At 40.2% G+C, this 17,865-nt stretch overlaps 1 protein-coding gene across 3 annotated transcripts in view; it reads right to left on the bottom strand.

The window, feature by feature from the left end:
• Positions 1 to 17,865, bottom strand: part of DDX46 (DEAD-box helicase 46) — a 77,691-nt gene that overhangs the window by 34,079 nt on the left and 25,747 nt on the right. For all 3 annotated transcript variants that reach the window (XM_044916742.1, XM_044916741.1, XM_021701783.1), the window contains exons 14-15: positions 4,884 to 5,048; positions 4,215 to 4,377 (exon numbers count right to left, since the gene is read on the bottom strand). In XM_044916742.1, coding sequence (XP_044772677.1) covers positions 4,215 to 4,377; positions 4,884 to 5,048 — 328 coding nt within the window. The remainder of the gene's footprint in view (positions 1 to 4,214; positions 4,378 to 4,883; positions 5,049 to 17,865) is intronic.

Here is a 17,865-nt window from a genome sequence, read left to right as displayed (position 1 = left end):
TCCCCCTAACGTTAGGAACGTGGCAGGGATGTCCACTATCACCACTGCTGTTCATCATAGTACTAGAAGTCTTAGCCTCAGCAATCAGAGAACAAAAAGAAATAAAAGGCATCTGAATCGGCAAAGAAGAAGTCAAAATCTCACTCTTTGCCGATGATATGATACTTTATGTGGAAAACCCAAAAGACTCCACCCCAAAACTGCTAGAACTCATTCAGGAATTCAGCAAAGTGGCCTGTAAAGAGCCCAGAAATGGACCCTCAACTCTACGGTCAACTAATCTTCGACAAAGCAGGAAAGAACGTCCAATGGAAAAAAGACAGTCTTTTCAACAAATGGTGGTGGGAAAATTGGACAGCCACATGCAGAAGAATGAAACTGCACCATTTCCTTACACCACACACAAAAATAGACTCAAAATGAATGAAAGACCTAAATGTGAGACAGAAATCCATCAAAATCCTTGAGAAGAACACAGGCAGCAACCTCTTAGACCTCAGCTGCAGCAACTTCTTCCTAGACACATCGCCAAAGGCAAGGGAAGCAAGGGCAAAAATGAACCATTGGGACTTCATCAAGAAAAAAAGCTTTTGCACAGCAAAGGAAACAGTCAACAAAACCAAAAGACAACTGACAGAATGGGAGAAGAAATTTGCAAAAGACATATCAGATAAAGGGCTAGTATCCAAAATCTTTTTTTTTTTTTTAAGATTTTATTTATTTGACAGAGAGAAGGACAATGAAAGAGGGTACACAAGCAGGGGGAGTGGGAGAGGGAGAAGCAGGCTTCCTGCTGAGTAGGGAGCCTGATGCAGGGCTCAATCCCAGGACCCCAGGATCATGACCTGAGCCAAAGGCAGACACTTAACGACTGAACCGCCCAGGTGCCCCTAGTATACAAAATCTATAAAGACAACACCCAAAGAACAAATAATCCAATCAAGAAATGGGCAGAAGACATGAACAGACATTTCTGCAAAGAAGACATCCAAATGGGCGACACGTGAAAAAGTGCTCAACATCACTCGGCATCAGGGAAACACAAATCAAAATCTCAACAAGATACCACCTCACACCAGTCAGAATGGCTAAAATTAACAAGTCAGGAAAAGACAGATGTTGACGAGGATGCGTAGAAAGGGGAACCCTCCTACACTGTGGGTGGGAATGCAAGCTGGTGCAGCCACTCTGGAAAACTGTATGGAGGTTCCTCAAAAAGTTGAAAATAGAGCTACCATATGATCCAGCAATTGCACTACTGGGTATTTACCCTAAAGATACAAATGTAGTGATCCAAAGGGGCACGTTCACCCCAATGTTTATAGCAGCAATGTCCACAATAGCCAAACTATGGAAAGAGCCTAGATGTCCACTGACAGATGAATGGATAAAGAAGATGTAACACACACACACACACACACACTGGAATATTATGCATCCATCAAAAAAATGAAATCTTGCCATTTGGAACAATGTGGATGGAACTAGAGGGTATTATGCTAAGTGAAATAAGTCAATCAGAGAGAGACAATTATCATATGATTTCACTGATACGTGGAATTTGAGAAACAAGGTAGAGGATCATAGGGGAAGAGAAGAAAAAATGAAACAAGATGAAACCAAAGAGGGAGACAAACCATAAGAGACTCTTAATCTCAGGAAACAAACTGAGGGTTGCTGGAGTAGAGGAGGGATGGGGTGGCTGGGTGGTAGACACTGGGGAGGGTATGTGCAATGGTGAGTGTGGTGAATGGTGTAAGACTGATGAATCACAGACCTGTACCTCTGAAACAAATAATACATTATATGTTAATAAAAAAAAAAAAAAACTACCCTACAATCCAGTAATAGCACTCCTAGGTATTTACCCAAAGAATACAAAAACACTAATTCAAAAGGACATGTGCACCCCTAGGTTTACAGCACTATTATTTAAAATAAGGAAGGAGCCCAAGTATCTATCAATAGATGAATGGATATCGATGTGGGGTATATATAGAGAATGCAATATTATTCAGCCATAAAAAGAATGATATCTTGCCATTTGCAACAACATGGATGAAGCCAGAAAGTATAATGCTAAATGAAATAACTCAGAGAAAGACAGATATGATACGGTTCCACTCATACATGGAATTTAAGAAACAAAACAAATGAGCAAAGGAAAAAAAGAGAGAGAGAGAGACATACCAAGAAACAGACTCTTATCTAGAGCACGAACTGAGGGTTACCAGAGGAGAGGTGGGTGGGGGGATGGGTGAAATAGGTGATGGGATTAAGAGGACACTTATGACAAGCACTGAGTGATGTATACAACTGTTAAATCACTATATTGTACAACTGAAAGTAATATAGCACTGTATGTTAACTATACTAGAATTAAAATACTTATTAAAAAATAAGAAATTCTGATACATGATAAAACATTACTAAGTCTCAAAGACAATTACGCTAAGTGAAAAAAAAAAAAAAAGGCACAAAAAGACAAATACTGTATGATTCCACGTGTGTGAAATACCTAAAACAGGGAAATTAACAGATGGAAAAATTAGAATACAGGTTCCCAGGGGCTAAGGGGTGGGGATGGAGATGAAGTTATTACTTAATAGGTAGAGAGTTTTTGTTTGGGATGAAAAAAACTTCTGGAAGTAGATAACAGTGATATTACACAGCACTGTGAATGCACTTAATGTCACTGATTTATACACTTAAAAATAGTTAAAACGGTAAATTTTATATAATGTATATTTTATCCCAATAACAAAAAAAGGAGAAAATATGAGGCATTTTCAAACATTAAAAGTTAACCAAATACACACCCTCAAAGTACCTAAAAGCCCTTTTAACTGCATCCACAATGACACGTGGTATGGTAGACTGTATTTTCCAAAGACGACAGCAAAAGCATGGCCTATTCTACATACTCTTCTGCACAGGGAATGACCCTCATATCAAGAATTGGGAGTCTAGGGGCCCCTGGGTGGCTCAGTCGTTAAGCGTCTGCCTTCGGCTCAGGTCATGATCCCAGGGTCCTGGGATCAAGCCCCACATCGGGCTCCCTGCTCGGCGGGAGGCCTGCTTCTCCCTCTCCCACTCCCCCTGCTTGTGTTCCTGCTCTCGCTGTGTCTCTCTCTGTCAAATAAATAAAATAAAATCTTAAAAAAAAAAAAAAAAAAAAAAAAAAGAATTGGGAGTCTACACCTCCATCCCCTCTAGTCTTAGCCAGTCCTGGGACTATTTTGACCTACAGTATATTGTGAAAATGAAAGTACCATCCTTAACCAGCCTTGTCAACTTTCGGTTCTTGCCTTCTAGCCAGGTACTCCCACAGAGAGATCCGCAAAGGGAAGAGCCATCACCCCAGGCCAATAGCCTGAGTTCAGTGTCAACATGCCAGCCACCTAAGTTAAGGCAAGTTGGAAATGGATCCCCAGTCCCAACTAAGCCACCCCAGTAGACACAGCATGAAACAGAAACTAGACAGTATGTGCTGAGCTCCACCCAAAGTGCACATTTATAAATAAATGACATTTGCCACTAAACTTTGGCATGGTTCATTACAAAGTCACAGACTGCCAGAATACTTAGTGACGATAATTCAAACGGTCTCTGTTCCATATGTTTAGTGTTCTAAGTCCCACATACATTTGACAATGGAGATGTTACATTAAAATTAAAAATTAAAATGTTTCTTTCTTTCTTTTTTTTTTTTTTAAGATTTTATTTATTTATTCATGAGAGACAGAGGCAGAGGGAGAAGCAGGCTCCCCGCGGAGCAGGGAGCCCGATGCGGGACTCGATCCCAGGACCCTGGGATCATGACCTGAGCCGAAGGCAGACGCTTAACCGACTGAGCCACCCAGGCGTCCCTTAAAATGTTTCTTTCAATTAAAGGTCTAATGCGAATCATGAAAACATCTAAGTAGCATGGCACAATGGAAAGGATTTAACGTGAAACAAAATTTTAAGTTCAATTTCTCCTTATCTGATTAATGGCTATAGGGTTTGGTCAAACCAATGTACTGTTGTCTTATTTTCTTTATCTCTAAGATGGAACAATAATAATACTTACCCTTCATAGAGTTGTTGTGAATAAAAACTGAGACAGATGATACAAAATCTGGCTCTAAATCACAGTACACAGTATATATCATTCAGAAGACAGCAGCACTTGGCCAAATTAAGTATTCAACAGATACTTCACTAAACATTACCTCCATGAAGAGACATGCAAGGATAAGATGCTCTCATTAAATCTTTCAGAAGACCATCAGCATGTTCCTGCTTATCCACAAATATAATGACAGATCCCGATTCTTGATAATGGCCAAGAAGCTCAAGTAACTTCAAAAATTTCTTTTCTTCTTCAATAACAATCTGAAAATACCAAATTGCACCAAGTCAATGGAATAAAAATGCAAATATATCTCTTAAGCAAAAATATTCATTTTATTTGTGGCAAATGGCTAAATGACAACATCTTGCTGTATCTTTAGGAATCGGTAGGAAAATGTTGATTTTAACTGATAAACCAGTAAGACCAAAAAAAAATTTCTAACTGAGAGAAGGGGCTTGCAAATGTGAGCAAACCATCATCTAGTACTCTCTGCCTCTTGACCTCACATCCTATTAACTAAAAAATAAAATAGGTATGTGATATTTCCATCCACCAGTCCCACCTCTTCTGGTGGGAGGAACTAAAAAGAGCATTTTAAACACGCAGTTCCAAGGAATAGCTTGAGTTTATCGGATAAAATATTAATGGCTGAGCTGTATCCTATTTAAGATTAGATAATTACCTGCCTTCATCACAATGATCCCCAAAGGATCACACACTGCCTAAACATCCAGGGAATTGAGGATTTCCGAAAGATTGTACCCACCACTTGTTGTTCCACATCTGAGCAAACCACACTCCTGCCTCCAACCTGCACTTCAATGGGTTTACTCAAGATTCTGCGAGCCAAAGCCTCCATAGCTCTGGGAAAGGTAGCTGAAAACATAACTGTCTGTCGATCAGGACGGACATTATCCACAATGCGCATGACCTGAGAACACATTGCAAATAAATATGGTGAGTACAGGCTCCAAAAATCATACGATGTTAAAACCAACTAGAAAGGGGTGCCTGGGCTGCTCAGTTAGTTAAGCATCTGCCTTCAGCTCAGGTCCTGATCTTGGGGTCCTGGGATTGAGCCCTGCATCAGAATCCCTGTTCAGCGGGGAGTCTGGCTCTCCCTCTGTACTCTCTCTCTCAAATAAATAAAATGTTTAAAAATAACAAAAAGGAAAAAGGGGCGCCTGAGTGGCTCAGTTGTTGTCTGCCTTGGGCTCAGGTCATGGTCCTGGGGTCCTGGGATCAAGTCCCACATCTGGCTCCCTGCTCAGTGGGGAGCCTGCTTCTCCCTCTCCCTCTGCTCCCCGCGCTGGTGCATGCTATCTCAAATAGAAAAATCTTTAAAATAAATAAATAAATAAAAACAACCCCACACACACACAAAAAAAGAAGGAAATTTTGAGAACATCTATTCAGTGACTTTTAAACTTGTTACCTTCAAATAACTGATATTACCCCATAATTTGCTTTGTTCGGTTTCCCCCTCCTAAGAATGGCAACTATGGTTATTCACCTATTTAGGGCAAAGATGGAAGAGCCATCTGTCACCTCTCTCTCTCTCTCTCTCTCTCACTGATCTCACACTTAATCCACCAACAAATTCAGTATTCTCAATCTTAAAACTTTATCTGGGATACAAGTATTCTCCTTTGGTATCACTGTTTTCCATCCGTTATTCAACACATTTTTGTTGAGCAACTATATGTGTAAGGCATTGCTCTAAGTGCTTGCAATATGCAATAAAAACAGACAAAACCCTGTCTTCATGGAGTTTGTATTCGAAGGAAGATGGACAAATAAATACATTATGTGTCAAAGGTTGATATGAGCAACAGAAACAAAGAGAACAATGAAGGCAGACATACTGTTGAGGGGATAGGATATGGGCACCTCTATAGAGCCCTGGAGAAATCCTAGGACTCTTGTGATGACTACTATAAACAAGAAAAATAAAAATAATGAATAAGATTATTAATGATAGTTTCAAGGTAGACAGTGGTGAGTGGTTGGAAATTGGGATGGGTGAAGGTCTAGCTAGGAATATACAGAATTCTAGGACCACACTTTCACTCCAAACAAACATGATGTGAAATCTGTGAAAGGGGCAGTCCTAACCAAGGCACTTGGAAATCCTGGGTTCCTGGCCTAAACCTCAACCACCTCTCATCTGGATTATTCCAACTATCTCTCTTCCAACTTTAAAAACTGCACAAACCAACAAAGACAGTAAGAAAATAAAACAGGAGATGATAGCAACATTTTGATTAAGTTGGTACCCAGACCCAAGAAAACATAATCCTAAAATGAGAATGAACTAGATTTTCAAAAAGCACCCTAACCTGTCCCTCCTCCACAGAAGGGTTATTCTTCACTGCCCAATGTCTAACTTTTGAGAGTCAACTTAAGTTCTCTGTAATGTTTTCCATTAAAGCTTCATAATTTTCTCCAAAAGATCTTATACATCTTTTGTCAGGTTTATTTTTTCATGCTTTTGTAAATTATGTTTTTTTTAAGATTTTATTCATTTGAGACAGAGCAAGAGAGGGAGCACAAGCAGGACCGAGGGGCAGAGGAAGAGGGAGAAGTAGGCTCCCCGTTGAGGAGGGAGCCCAATGCGGGGCTCAATCCCAGGACCCCAAGATCAGGACCTAATCCAAAGGCAGATGCTTAACTGACTGAGCCACCCAGGTGCCCCGAATTATATGATTTTTAAAGTACATTTTCTAACTTACTGAGAAAAGAAATGTAAATGATTTCTGTTTACTGACTTAGTATCCAGAAACTTTATGGTCCTCTTAAAAATTTATCTGCAGATCATTTTGAGTCTTCTACAAAGACAGTCTTAACATCTGCAAAGAACACTTGCTTCTTCCTTTCTAAACATTATACACTTTCTCCTCTAGTAAAATGTTGAATGGATGTTAACTACTTTACCTTTTCATGTTAAAAGTTTAAAAGTTCTACCGCTAAGTGTAACATTTACTACAGATTTTTTTGTAGATACTGTTCATTGGATATGGAGATTCCCCACTAGTCTCTGCTGAATTTTTTTAAAGATTTTTTATTTATTATTTGAAAGAGAGAAAGAGACAGAGAACTCACACAGGGGGCGGGAGGGGCAGAGGGAGAGGGACAAGCAGATCCCTGCTGAGCAGGGAGCCCAATGCGGGGCTCAATCCCAGGACCCCGGGATCATGACCTGAGCCAAATGCAGACTCATAACTCACTGGTCCACCCAGTGCCCCATCGCTGCTGAATTTTTAAATCATAAATGAAATTTTATCAAATGCCTTTTCCACATTTTGGATAATAGTATGGTTTTTTCCTCTATTCTGGTAACAGGGTAGATTGTATTTTTTGACTTTTCTTTTTTCTTTTTTTAAGAAAAGATTTATTTATTTATTTATTTGACAGAAAGAGTGAGAGAAGGAATACAAGCAGAGGGAGTGGGAGAGGGAGAAGCAGGCTTCCTACTGAGCAGGGAGCCCGATGTGGGGCTCGATCCCAGGACCCCGGGACCATGACCTGAGCCTAAGGCAGACGCTTAATGACTGAGCCACCCAGGCGCCCCTTTATTTTTAAAGATTTTATTTATTTATGAGGGAGCGAGCATGAGCAGGGGGAGGGGCAGAGAGAAAAGCAGACTCCCCGCTGAGCAGGGAACCCGATGGACGTGGGGCTCGATCCCAGGACCCTGGGACCATGACCGGAGCGGAAGGCAGACGCTTAGCCAACTGAGCCATCCAGGCGCCCCGGTTTTATTTTAGAGATAGAGAGTGTGTGTGAGTGAGGGAAGGGGCAGAGGGAGAGAATTTTCAAGCAGACTCCCCACTGAGCACAGAGCCCGTCGCAGGACTTGATCTCAGAACCCATGATATCATAACCTGAGCCAAAATCAAGAGTCAGACACTTAACCGACAGCCACCCAGGAGCCTCTTACTTGATTTTTCTAACTTTAAACTAGCCTTTGCATCTAAAGAATACTAACTTCAATGTGATTTATTATTTATTTTAAGCATTACTATATTTGGTTCCCTAATACAATTTTTAGGGTTTTTGCATCATTGTACATTAAACTATACCTTGTTTGATTTAGATACCAATATTATATTGGCCTATAAAATGAAATTGCCACTATGGCAAGTTTGACAGTTCCTTAAACAGTTAAATATAAATTACCACACAATTTAGAAATCCTACCCCTTGGTAGAAATAAAGACATATGCCCACACAAAAACTTGTATGCAAATGTTCACAGCAGCATCATTCATAACAGCCAGAAAGTGGAAATAATCCAAAATATTTATCAAACAGTTCATGGATAAACAAAACATGATACACATCCATATGACAGAATACTAACCACTCAGCAATAAAAGAATGAAAGATATGCTATAACATGGACAAAGCTCGGGCGCCTCGGTGGCTCAGTCATTAAGCGTCTGCCTTCGGCTCAGGGAATAATCCCACGGTCCTGGGATCGAGCCCCCCATCGGGCTCTCTGCTCGGCAGGAAGCCTGCTTCTCCCTCTCCCACTCCCCCTGCTTGTGTTCCCTCTCTCGCTGTGTCTCTCTCTGTCAAATAAATAAATAAGAAATCTTAAAAAAAAAAAAATGGACAAAGCTCAAATACATTATGCTGAGTAAAATAAGCTAGATGTAGAATATATGAATTTTATATGAAATGTCCAGAAAAGACAAACATATTAAGGCAGAACACAGATCAGCAGCTGCCTCCGGCTGGGGTGAAAACCGGAAATGAGTAAAAATAGACATGAGGCATCTTTCTTGTGATGGAAATGTTCTAAAACTGGACTGTGGAAAAAAAATAAAACTGGATTGTGGTGATAGCTGCACAAATGTGTATGTACACTAAAAATCATTGTATTATACGTTTAAAACAGGTGAATTTTATGGTATATAATGAGGACTGAGAGCCCTTTTAAAAATAAAAGATTACAAAGATCTTATGAATTGTTATTTACCCTTTTTTATACTTTGAAATAAAATATGATTAGGAATACAATTATCAATTCCTGGAATATCTGGTAGAACTTGCTAATAACAAATAGAAACTGGTGGCTTCCGTGTGGGAAAATTAAAAGCTGATTTCTTTAATGAATGTAAGACTATTGCAGTGTTCTTACTTCTGAGTCTGTTTAAAGCTTTCAAATGTACTGGCATACAAAGAAAGATAAAAGCAAGAAGGGAGGAGTGCCTGGGTGGCTCAGTTGGTCAAGCGTCCAACACTTGATTTTGGCTCAGGTCCTGATGTCAGGGTGGTGAGATCATGAGACTGAGCCCTGCACCTGGCTCCAAGCTCAGCAGGGAGTCGCTTAAGACTTTTTCCCTCTCCCTCTGCCCCTTTCCTCGCTCACATGCACATTCTCTCTAATCACACGCTCTCTCCAATAAATAAATAAAATCTTTAAAAAAAGAAAATAAAATAAAAGCATTAGTTTTATAGTATATAAATGCCCCTTTATTTGTCAATAAAACAAAACAAAAAGCAATAAAATGTTTTAAGATGGTAAAAGATTAATCAAGCTCAAGGAAGCAGAATCCCATGCTAGCTAGCAGTAAGTAAAAGTTGAGAACAAAGCTGTCCTCCCTACATGAACGTGAAAGGTGGGGTGCCAGAATAAGGAGAACTGATACAAGGTCTGCTTAAGAAGCAATCAAATCACCCAACCTCCACCTGCTACTCAGCCAGGCAATGGGCCTTTCTCTCATCCTAGCCAAAGACCTAAAGGTTTAGCTTCTGCAGAGAATAAAACAAGAGCATGAATGGATGAAGCAAAGATAAAATCCTAAGAAGAAAAGCATTAAGTAAACGCATAATGCTCGAGGCTGAGTCTCCCACCTCTCCATCAAGGCCTCTTTCCCAACCCAAAACAGGAGACAGACCTTCATATTCGAGGCAGAAGACTGCCAATATTTCTCCAGGCACAGTCTGCCCAGCGCAAGAAGACAAGCAGAAGATAGTCCCCAACCAAAAGAAAGACCCAACCAGATCACAACACTGAAAGTCAAAGTCAGTAAGTCCTGCTCTGGCACAGAGAGCTTTGAATTTTAAGCTGCCCTTTCTCCACCCCTTAAACACAAGTAGATAACTATAGATTCCCAGACATCTACAGAATGCAGAAACCAAAGCAAATAGAAAATCAACTCAGAGGACACAGATCCTATGTAGGTAGAAGGCAATCTTTAAAAATGAGTCATTTAAATGAAATCTTGCCATTTGCAACGACATGGATGAACCTACAGGGTATAATGCTAAACGAAGTAAGTCAGAAAAAGACAAATACCGTATGATTTCACTTATACGTGGAATTTAAGAAACCAAACAAAAGAACAAAGAATAAAAAGAGACAAACAAAAAAAAAAAGCAAACTCTTAAATACAGAGAACAAACTGGTGGTCACTAGAGGGGAGGCAGATGTGGGGATGGATGAAATAGGTGAAGACGATTAACAGTACACTTATGATGAGTACTATTTTACTGAATATTGTACACCTGAAACTAATATAATAATGTATGCTAATTATACTTGAATAACAATAAATTTAAAAAAGTAAAAATGAATCACTTAAGTGCTCACTTTAGCAACACATATACTAAAAATAATTGGAATGATACAGAGATTAGTACGGCCCCTTAAGGCAACATTAACATAGAAATTCCTAAAGTGTTCTATTAAAAAAAAAAATCATTTAAGAAAAGATTTAGTCTTGGGTTACAGAACTTTGGGGATCCTAATAAGGTGAGAAACAAAGGGGACTCTGTTGATCCCAGGATGATGGATCCCAGGACAATAGTTGTATGTCAAGCAGAGAGAACAACAAACCATGACTGGAACAGGTCAAAAGACTCTGAAAAAAACTCCTTAAGGAAGATGAAACAAACAGAAAACTTGACTGTTTCAACTACTTGATACATTTATATAACTAATAGAGTTTGGCATTTAATTAAAGTATACAGAAATCCAGCCAACAAACATAAAAAAACAATTATCTCTAGAGAAAACAAAAAGTTATAGAGGAAATTAATCATCAGTTTAGGGACGCCTGGGTGGTTCAGTCGTTAAGTGTCTGCCTTCGGCTTGGGTCATGATCCTAGGGTCCTGGAATTGAGCCCCGCATCGGGCTCCCCACTCAGCGAGAGGCCTGCTTCTCCCTCTCCCACTCCCTCTGCTTGTGTTCCGGCTCTCCCTGTTCTGTCAAGTAAATAAATAAAATCTTAAAAAAAAAACCTTACTTTAAAAACATAATAATAATAATCAATTTAATACACTGCCCAGCTCTGAATAACATTTAGATTGCCATAATGTTATATTCTGATCCAATTAAAACAGCAACATAAATCTGAAAAAATAAAGGATGAAAATGATGCAAGAATGTAACAGGAGGAAGGAAAACAGAGAAATTACATTCCCCCATGGGAAGTCAATAAGTAGTATCAAAAACAGAAAATTAGAAAGGAGAAGTAAAAGCACTCTATTTTGAGAAATAGAGTATCAAAATAATCAGCTAAGAGACTAAAGAGAAAGTAGAGGAGGGGTACCATTAAACCTATGTGCACGTGTGACCGTTAATTTAAGACTAAAAATGTAAAAAATTAGATCAGGTATTCCTCTGCTCAAAACCCTCCAATATAGGTGTGCCTGGGTGGCTTAGTTAGTTGAGCATCCAACTCCTGATCTCAGCTCAGGTCTTGAGCTCAGGGTTGTGAGTTCAAGCCAAAAAACAAAAAACCCCAAAAGCCTCCCAATATAACTCATCACATTAAAATTAAAACCCAAATTCCTAGGGGTGGCTGGGTGGCTCAGTCATTAAGCATCTGCCGTCGGCTCAGGTCATGATCTCAGGGTCCTGGGATCGAGCCCCGCATCGGGCTCCCTGCTCTGCGGGAAGCATGCTTCTCCCTCTCCCACTCCCCCTGCTTGAGTTCCCTCTCTTGCTGTGTCTCTCTCTGTCAAATAAATAAAATCTTTAAAAAAAACAAAATCCAAATTCCTAGCCCTGCTGTACAGGGTCTTACATGTTCACCACACCATCAGTACATCTTTCTCTCCTCATCTTCTACTCTCTCCCATCACATTCCCCATTCTTTACTCTGCTCCAGGGACACTGGCCAAGCAAGCTCCCACATCAGGACATTTGTACTGGCTCTTTGCCTGTAACACTTTTCTACCAAATATCCCCATGACTCAATCTCTCACTTTACTCAGGTCCCAGTTCCTATGTCATTTTATCAGGAATGCTTTTCTTTAATTTCCTATATAAAATGACATCCCTTTTGGAATGACTGAAGTACATTACTGAAAATTAGGAATCATTAATCACACTTGGTTTGATAATATGAATTTGATAGTAATATCACTGCAAATTCACATTAATGTATCTATCTTTTAAGACATTACATACAGGGCGCCTGGGTGGCTCAGTTGGTTAAGTGACTGCCTTCGGCTCAGGTCATGATCCTGGAGTCCCAGGATCGAGTCCCGCTTCGGGCTCCCTGCTCGGCAGGGAGTCTGCTTCTCCCTCTGCCCCTCCCCCCTCTCATGTGCTCTCTCTCATTCTCTCTCTCTGAAATAAATAAATAAAATCTTTAAAAAAAAAAAAAGACATTACATACAAAGCTGATCATCTTAAACAAGTCAAAGGACTGCTCGTTGAGCCTCAACTTCTCATTTTATACATGTATAAACAAGGATCAGACAATTCACATTCAAGTGCCACTGTGGCCTTGAAACTCTTCAAAGAATAATAAACATCCTGCCTTCCTAGACTATTCACAAATAACCTTTCATTCTCAGCATATGCAGAAAGACAATATCAAAGGATAAAAGTTTTCTGGAGAACCAGACCTAACTCCTTTTCTTAAAGATTTTATTTATTTATTTATTTATTTGCGAGAAAGAGACAGACAGAGAAACAGCATGAGAGGGGAGAGGGTCAGAGGGAGAAGCAGGCTCCCCGCTGAGCAGGGAGCCTGATGCGGGACTCGATCCCAGGACTCCGGGATCATGACCTGAGCCGAAGGCAGTTGCTTAACCAACTGAGCCACCCAGGTGCCCCTAACTCCTTTTCTTGTCATAGTGCAGAGAAATCTTCCTGAATAAGCTACAAACCCTGTGCTTCCTGTAACAGTGTACTGCACATGGGAGCTTAGATTTACCCTATGATTATCTATTACTGCTTAGAGTCATGAAGATGCCTACAGAATGACCCTAATGATCACATACTTTTTCAATGATGACTGGTCTGTGTTTTAACTGCCTTGGCTATCAGACTGGAAGCTATCAGACTGGGGGCTACTGATTAAAAGCTGTTCCTGAAATTTTTCAATATGTTTCCTCTTTCACACTACACAGATACTTCAAGTCAGCTGTGGTCTGCCAAGTAAGTACATAAACTTCTTTCACACTCATAGGCTAAAACTAAATTCATCAGGCCAGTCACTAACGTTTACAAAGGTAGTAGTTTTTCCACTTGTCGCTGATTCAACTCCTGATCACTGGCATATGCTCGTTTTAGAGACGTTCTAAAAGATTAACACATTCTGTCTTGTATTTCTCTTGATGATGTGCAATGCTTTTCTTCACCCTCAAGAAAATAATTTGCTACCAAGTTAATGATTTATTTATTCACCAATGTAAATATCCCAATCCCAATTTTTAAATCACCAATAGGGTCCCTGAGATGTTGCTATCTATGTTGGTAAAAATTACCCTGGACTAGATCATAGTATGAAATAGTAATAAAACGTGGGGCGGGGCGGGGAGGGGGAAGGCAAGTGTCATTACACCTCTGAATCTGTCTCCTCTAATGTAAAGTATTACATTAGACTTAAAAAATAAGTTTTCAAAAATCTGTCTTTTTTCAGTACCTCAATTTCCTTAAGTAGTAGCCATGTTATTCATCTGTAACTGCTTATGCACCAAACCCTTCACCACTGGCCTCAAGAGAGAGACTCAGAGATGCTGAGGTGTCTAATCATCTATCTAGTGACCTAATTTTGATGTGAATTTGAAGACAGTCTTCAAAGTACTGTAATCTCACATGAGATACTGAGCTCCTTAAGATGACTGATGCAAGCCTGGTGCTTTACAGTGTACAACTGACAAGCACATTTACTCTCTCATTTTACTATGTGATTGGTATTTTTAAGAAAGTGAAAACTCGGTGGGGCGCCTGGGTGGCTTGGCTGGTTGGGCGTCTGACTCTTGGTTTCAGCTCAGGTCAGGATCTCAGGGTCGTGGGATAGAGCCCTGAGTCGGGCTCCGCGCTCAGCAGGGGGGGTCTCTTTGGGATTCTTTCCCTCTGCCCTTCCCCTTGCTCTCTCTCAAATAAATAAATCTTAAAAAAGAAAAAAAAAAAAAAAGAATGAAAGAAAGTGAAAACTTGGGAGTAAATGTCTTCAGAATCTTCAGCTTCATTCATTTTATATTAGACATAGGCATGAATAAATTTAGGCCAATTACAACATTGTCTTTCTTAATAAAAAGAGAACACATAAATAATATTTTTTTAAATAAGAGGAATATTATTTACATACTTTTACCAAAGTATGTATGTCCAGCTCCAAAGTGGCTAACTTAAGCTAAAGATTAATTTCTGTATCTAACTGATTTCTTCTCTTACTCTTTATTTTTACGAAACTAAAAAAGAACAAACCTAGAAACTATAGACCAATTTCTCATGAAAACCACTTTTTAATATTCTGTCAAATGCTACTTTTAATAGATTTCAATTTCGGTAAAGGAACAAATGGATTCCTAATTTACTCTTCTGTTGCCTTTGGTTCCAAAAGGAGTTCACATTCTGTTGCAGCCCTTAGGAATATGTCCACTAAGAAGTACAAGTTTTTCTTCAGTAAGTTTTTAAAAAAAAAAAAAATCAGTAAGGTTTAAGAAAGAGGTACACTTTTCTACTGGTCTTTTTAAGAAATCCTGTTATCTGGGGCGCCTGGGTGGCTCAGTCAGCTAAGCACCTGCCTTCGCTCAGGTTATGATCCTAGGGTCCTGGGATCGAGCCCTACGTTGGGCTCCCTGCTCAGCAGGGAGCCTGCTTCTTCCTCTCCACCCTGCTCATGCTCTTTCTCACTATTTCTCTCTCAAATAAATAAATAAAATCTTAAAAAAAAAAAAAAAAGAGGGGCGCCTAGGCGGCTCAGTTGGTTAAGGGACTGCCTTCAGCTCGGTCATGCTCCTGGAGTCCTAGGATCGAGTCCTGCATCAGGCTCCCTGCTCAGTGAGGAGTCTGCTTCTCCCTCTGACCCTCCTCCTTCTCATGCTCTCTCAAATAAATAAATAAAATCTTAAAAAAAGAGAGAGAAGAGAAAAGAAAAGGAAATTCTGTTATCCTTCACCCTAAAAACTCTTCTTTGGGCGCTAAAAGTGTTAAGTTTAAACAATACACAAAGATTTTCCCGAGCACCTTTCGACCTGCCAGCCTGTTCAAGCTTCAATGTGGAAAAGTAGAGTCCTGTACCTTCTGCGCATGCTATTGCAAAACACGTACACTTACTGTACATTCACACTCAGAAAGATATACATTCAGCGGCCATGAGTTAATTTAGTTCCCAATTTTCATTATTTTCTTCAGTACAGAATCATGTCTGGAGGCGTACTGCCTGCCCACTCTTCTCTAGATAGAAGCCATTGTGCAGATGTGCATTCACTAATACCAGCTTTGATTCAAATGCGAGTGCCTTTACTTGCTTTACACCCAAACAGTGCACTGTGACATTGACCCCAACCCAGCACTTTCTATACTACAGCTCACAAAATAATCATTAATTTACTCTAAAATTTCTTCTCTTCAACAGGTTTTAGTGATCAACAAACTATTCCTCAGCATCTCTCCCTCAGGTACTGACGGAGATGTAAGCACTAATGGCAAGGGATGATTCACACTCTGCACACCAATGAATGGGAAATGTTGTTTGACCTCTTTACGGCAAAGCTTAATGGATCAACCAGAAAGGCCCAATCACCACACCTACCTTAAACACTACCATAAAGTCGAAGATTTCCCAGGATTAGGAAAGACATTAAAAGGATCTAATTCAAAAAAAAATCTTTAAAAAAAATGGGGCGCCTGGGTGGCTCAGTTGGTTAAGCAACTGCCTTCGGCTCAGGTCATGATCCTGGAGTCCCCGGATCGAGTCCCGCATCGGGCTCCCTGCTCAGCGGGGAGTCTGCTTCTCCCTCTGACCCTCCCCCCTCTCATGCTCTCTCTCTCTCTCATTCTCTCTCTCAAAAAAAAAAAAAATCTTTAAAAAAAAAAATGCATATGTTTAAAAAAAAAAAAAAAAGGATCTAATTCCATCTTCCATCTGATTCATCAATTCCCTCTACTCTCTTTCCACAAATGGACCACCCTGCCTCTACCCGAACACATGGATGAAAAGCATATTCAGTATCTGCCCTCCTCCCACAACGTAACTTGTTTCATCTCCAAATAATGTGTTTTTTTGTTTTTTTTTTTAAGATTTTATTTATTTATTTAACAGAGAGACACACAGCGAGAGAGGGAACACAAGCAGGGGGAGTGGGAGAGAGAGAAGCAGGCCTCCCGCTGAGCAGAGAGCCCGATGCAGGGCTCAATCCCAGGACCCTGGGATCATGACCTGAGCTGAAGGCAGACGCTTAACGACTGAGCCACCCAGGCGCCTCTCCAAATAATGTTTATCCAGTCCTTTCTCACATTATGCTCAGATCCAGCTTCATATAACTTCCCAAGTGGGTCCCAGGTCTACTCCTCAATGATTCCTTCATGTGACAGACTTTTTTTTCAAAGGGTTAAAGGATGCTATCAAGTCCTCTATTCCAAGCTAAATATTCCTCTTTAACTATTTCTCACATGGTTCAGGCATCATCATAGTCCTGTTTACTCTTATGTGCTCTTCTGTATCTTCTATATCTTATTTAGACTGTGATCCCTAAATCTAAACACATGCACATGACAAGAAATACATTTCTAGAGACTTACGTGAAAACACTAAAGGCCACTTTTACTGTGTCCCTTTCTAATACCCCATTTCAATTAATGCAGTTTGCAATAGAAAATAAATCTTGGGCGCCTGGGTGGCTCAGTTGGTTAAGCGACAGCCTTCGGCTCAGGTCATGATCCTAGAGTCCCGGGATCGAGTCCCACGTCGGGCTCCCTGCTCAGCAGGGAGTCTGCCTCTCTCTCTGACCCTCCCCCCTCTCACGCTCTCTATCTCATTCTCTCTCTCAAATAAATAAATAAAATCTTTAAAAAAAAAAAAAAAAAGAAAAGAAATCTTTTTTGGTATCCACAGCACACTGATAACTTGCATAGTTTATCTCAATAAGAATACCACCTCTTAACATGTGTCCCTCTAAGTTTTTATCACTGAAATTTTGTATCTGAGCAAAGAGTGTGTATGAGGAATATGAAAATCTAAAGCAGACAAATGCTCTGGGCCTCGTTTTTACATTCGGAGAATATAAACAGCATGTGCTATATTGATCATGAGGTAATTAAAAGCATGAAGTAAAGGAATTTGAAAGGACAATGAGGGTGCCTGAGTGGTTCAGTCAGTTAAGCGCCTGTCTTCGGCTTGGGTCATGATCCCAGGGTCCTGGGATCGAGTCCCACATCAGGCTCCTTGCTCAGCGGGGAGCCTGCTTCTCCCTCTCCCTCTCCCCCCTGCTCGTGCTCTCTCTCTGAAATAAATAAAATCTTAAAAATGTATAGAAAAAAGGGACAACGAAA

This window comes from Neomonachus schauinslandi, chromosome 7, assembly GCF_002201575.2.
Source record: "Neomonachus schauinslandi chromosome 7, ASM220157v2, whole genome shotgun sequence".
Lineage (NCBI taxonomy): Eukaryota > Metazoa > Chordata > Mammalia > Carnivora > Phocidae > Neomonachus > Neomonachus schauinslandi.
This window is presented reverse-complemented; position numbering and strand designations above follow the sequence as displayed.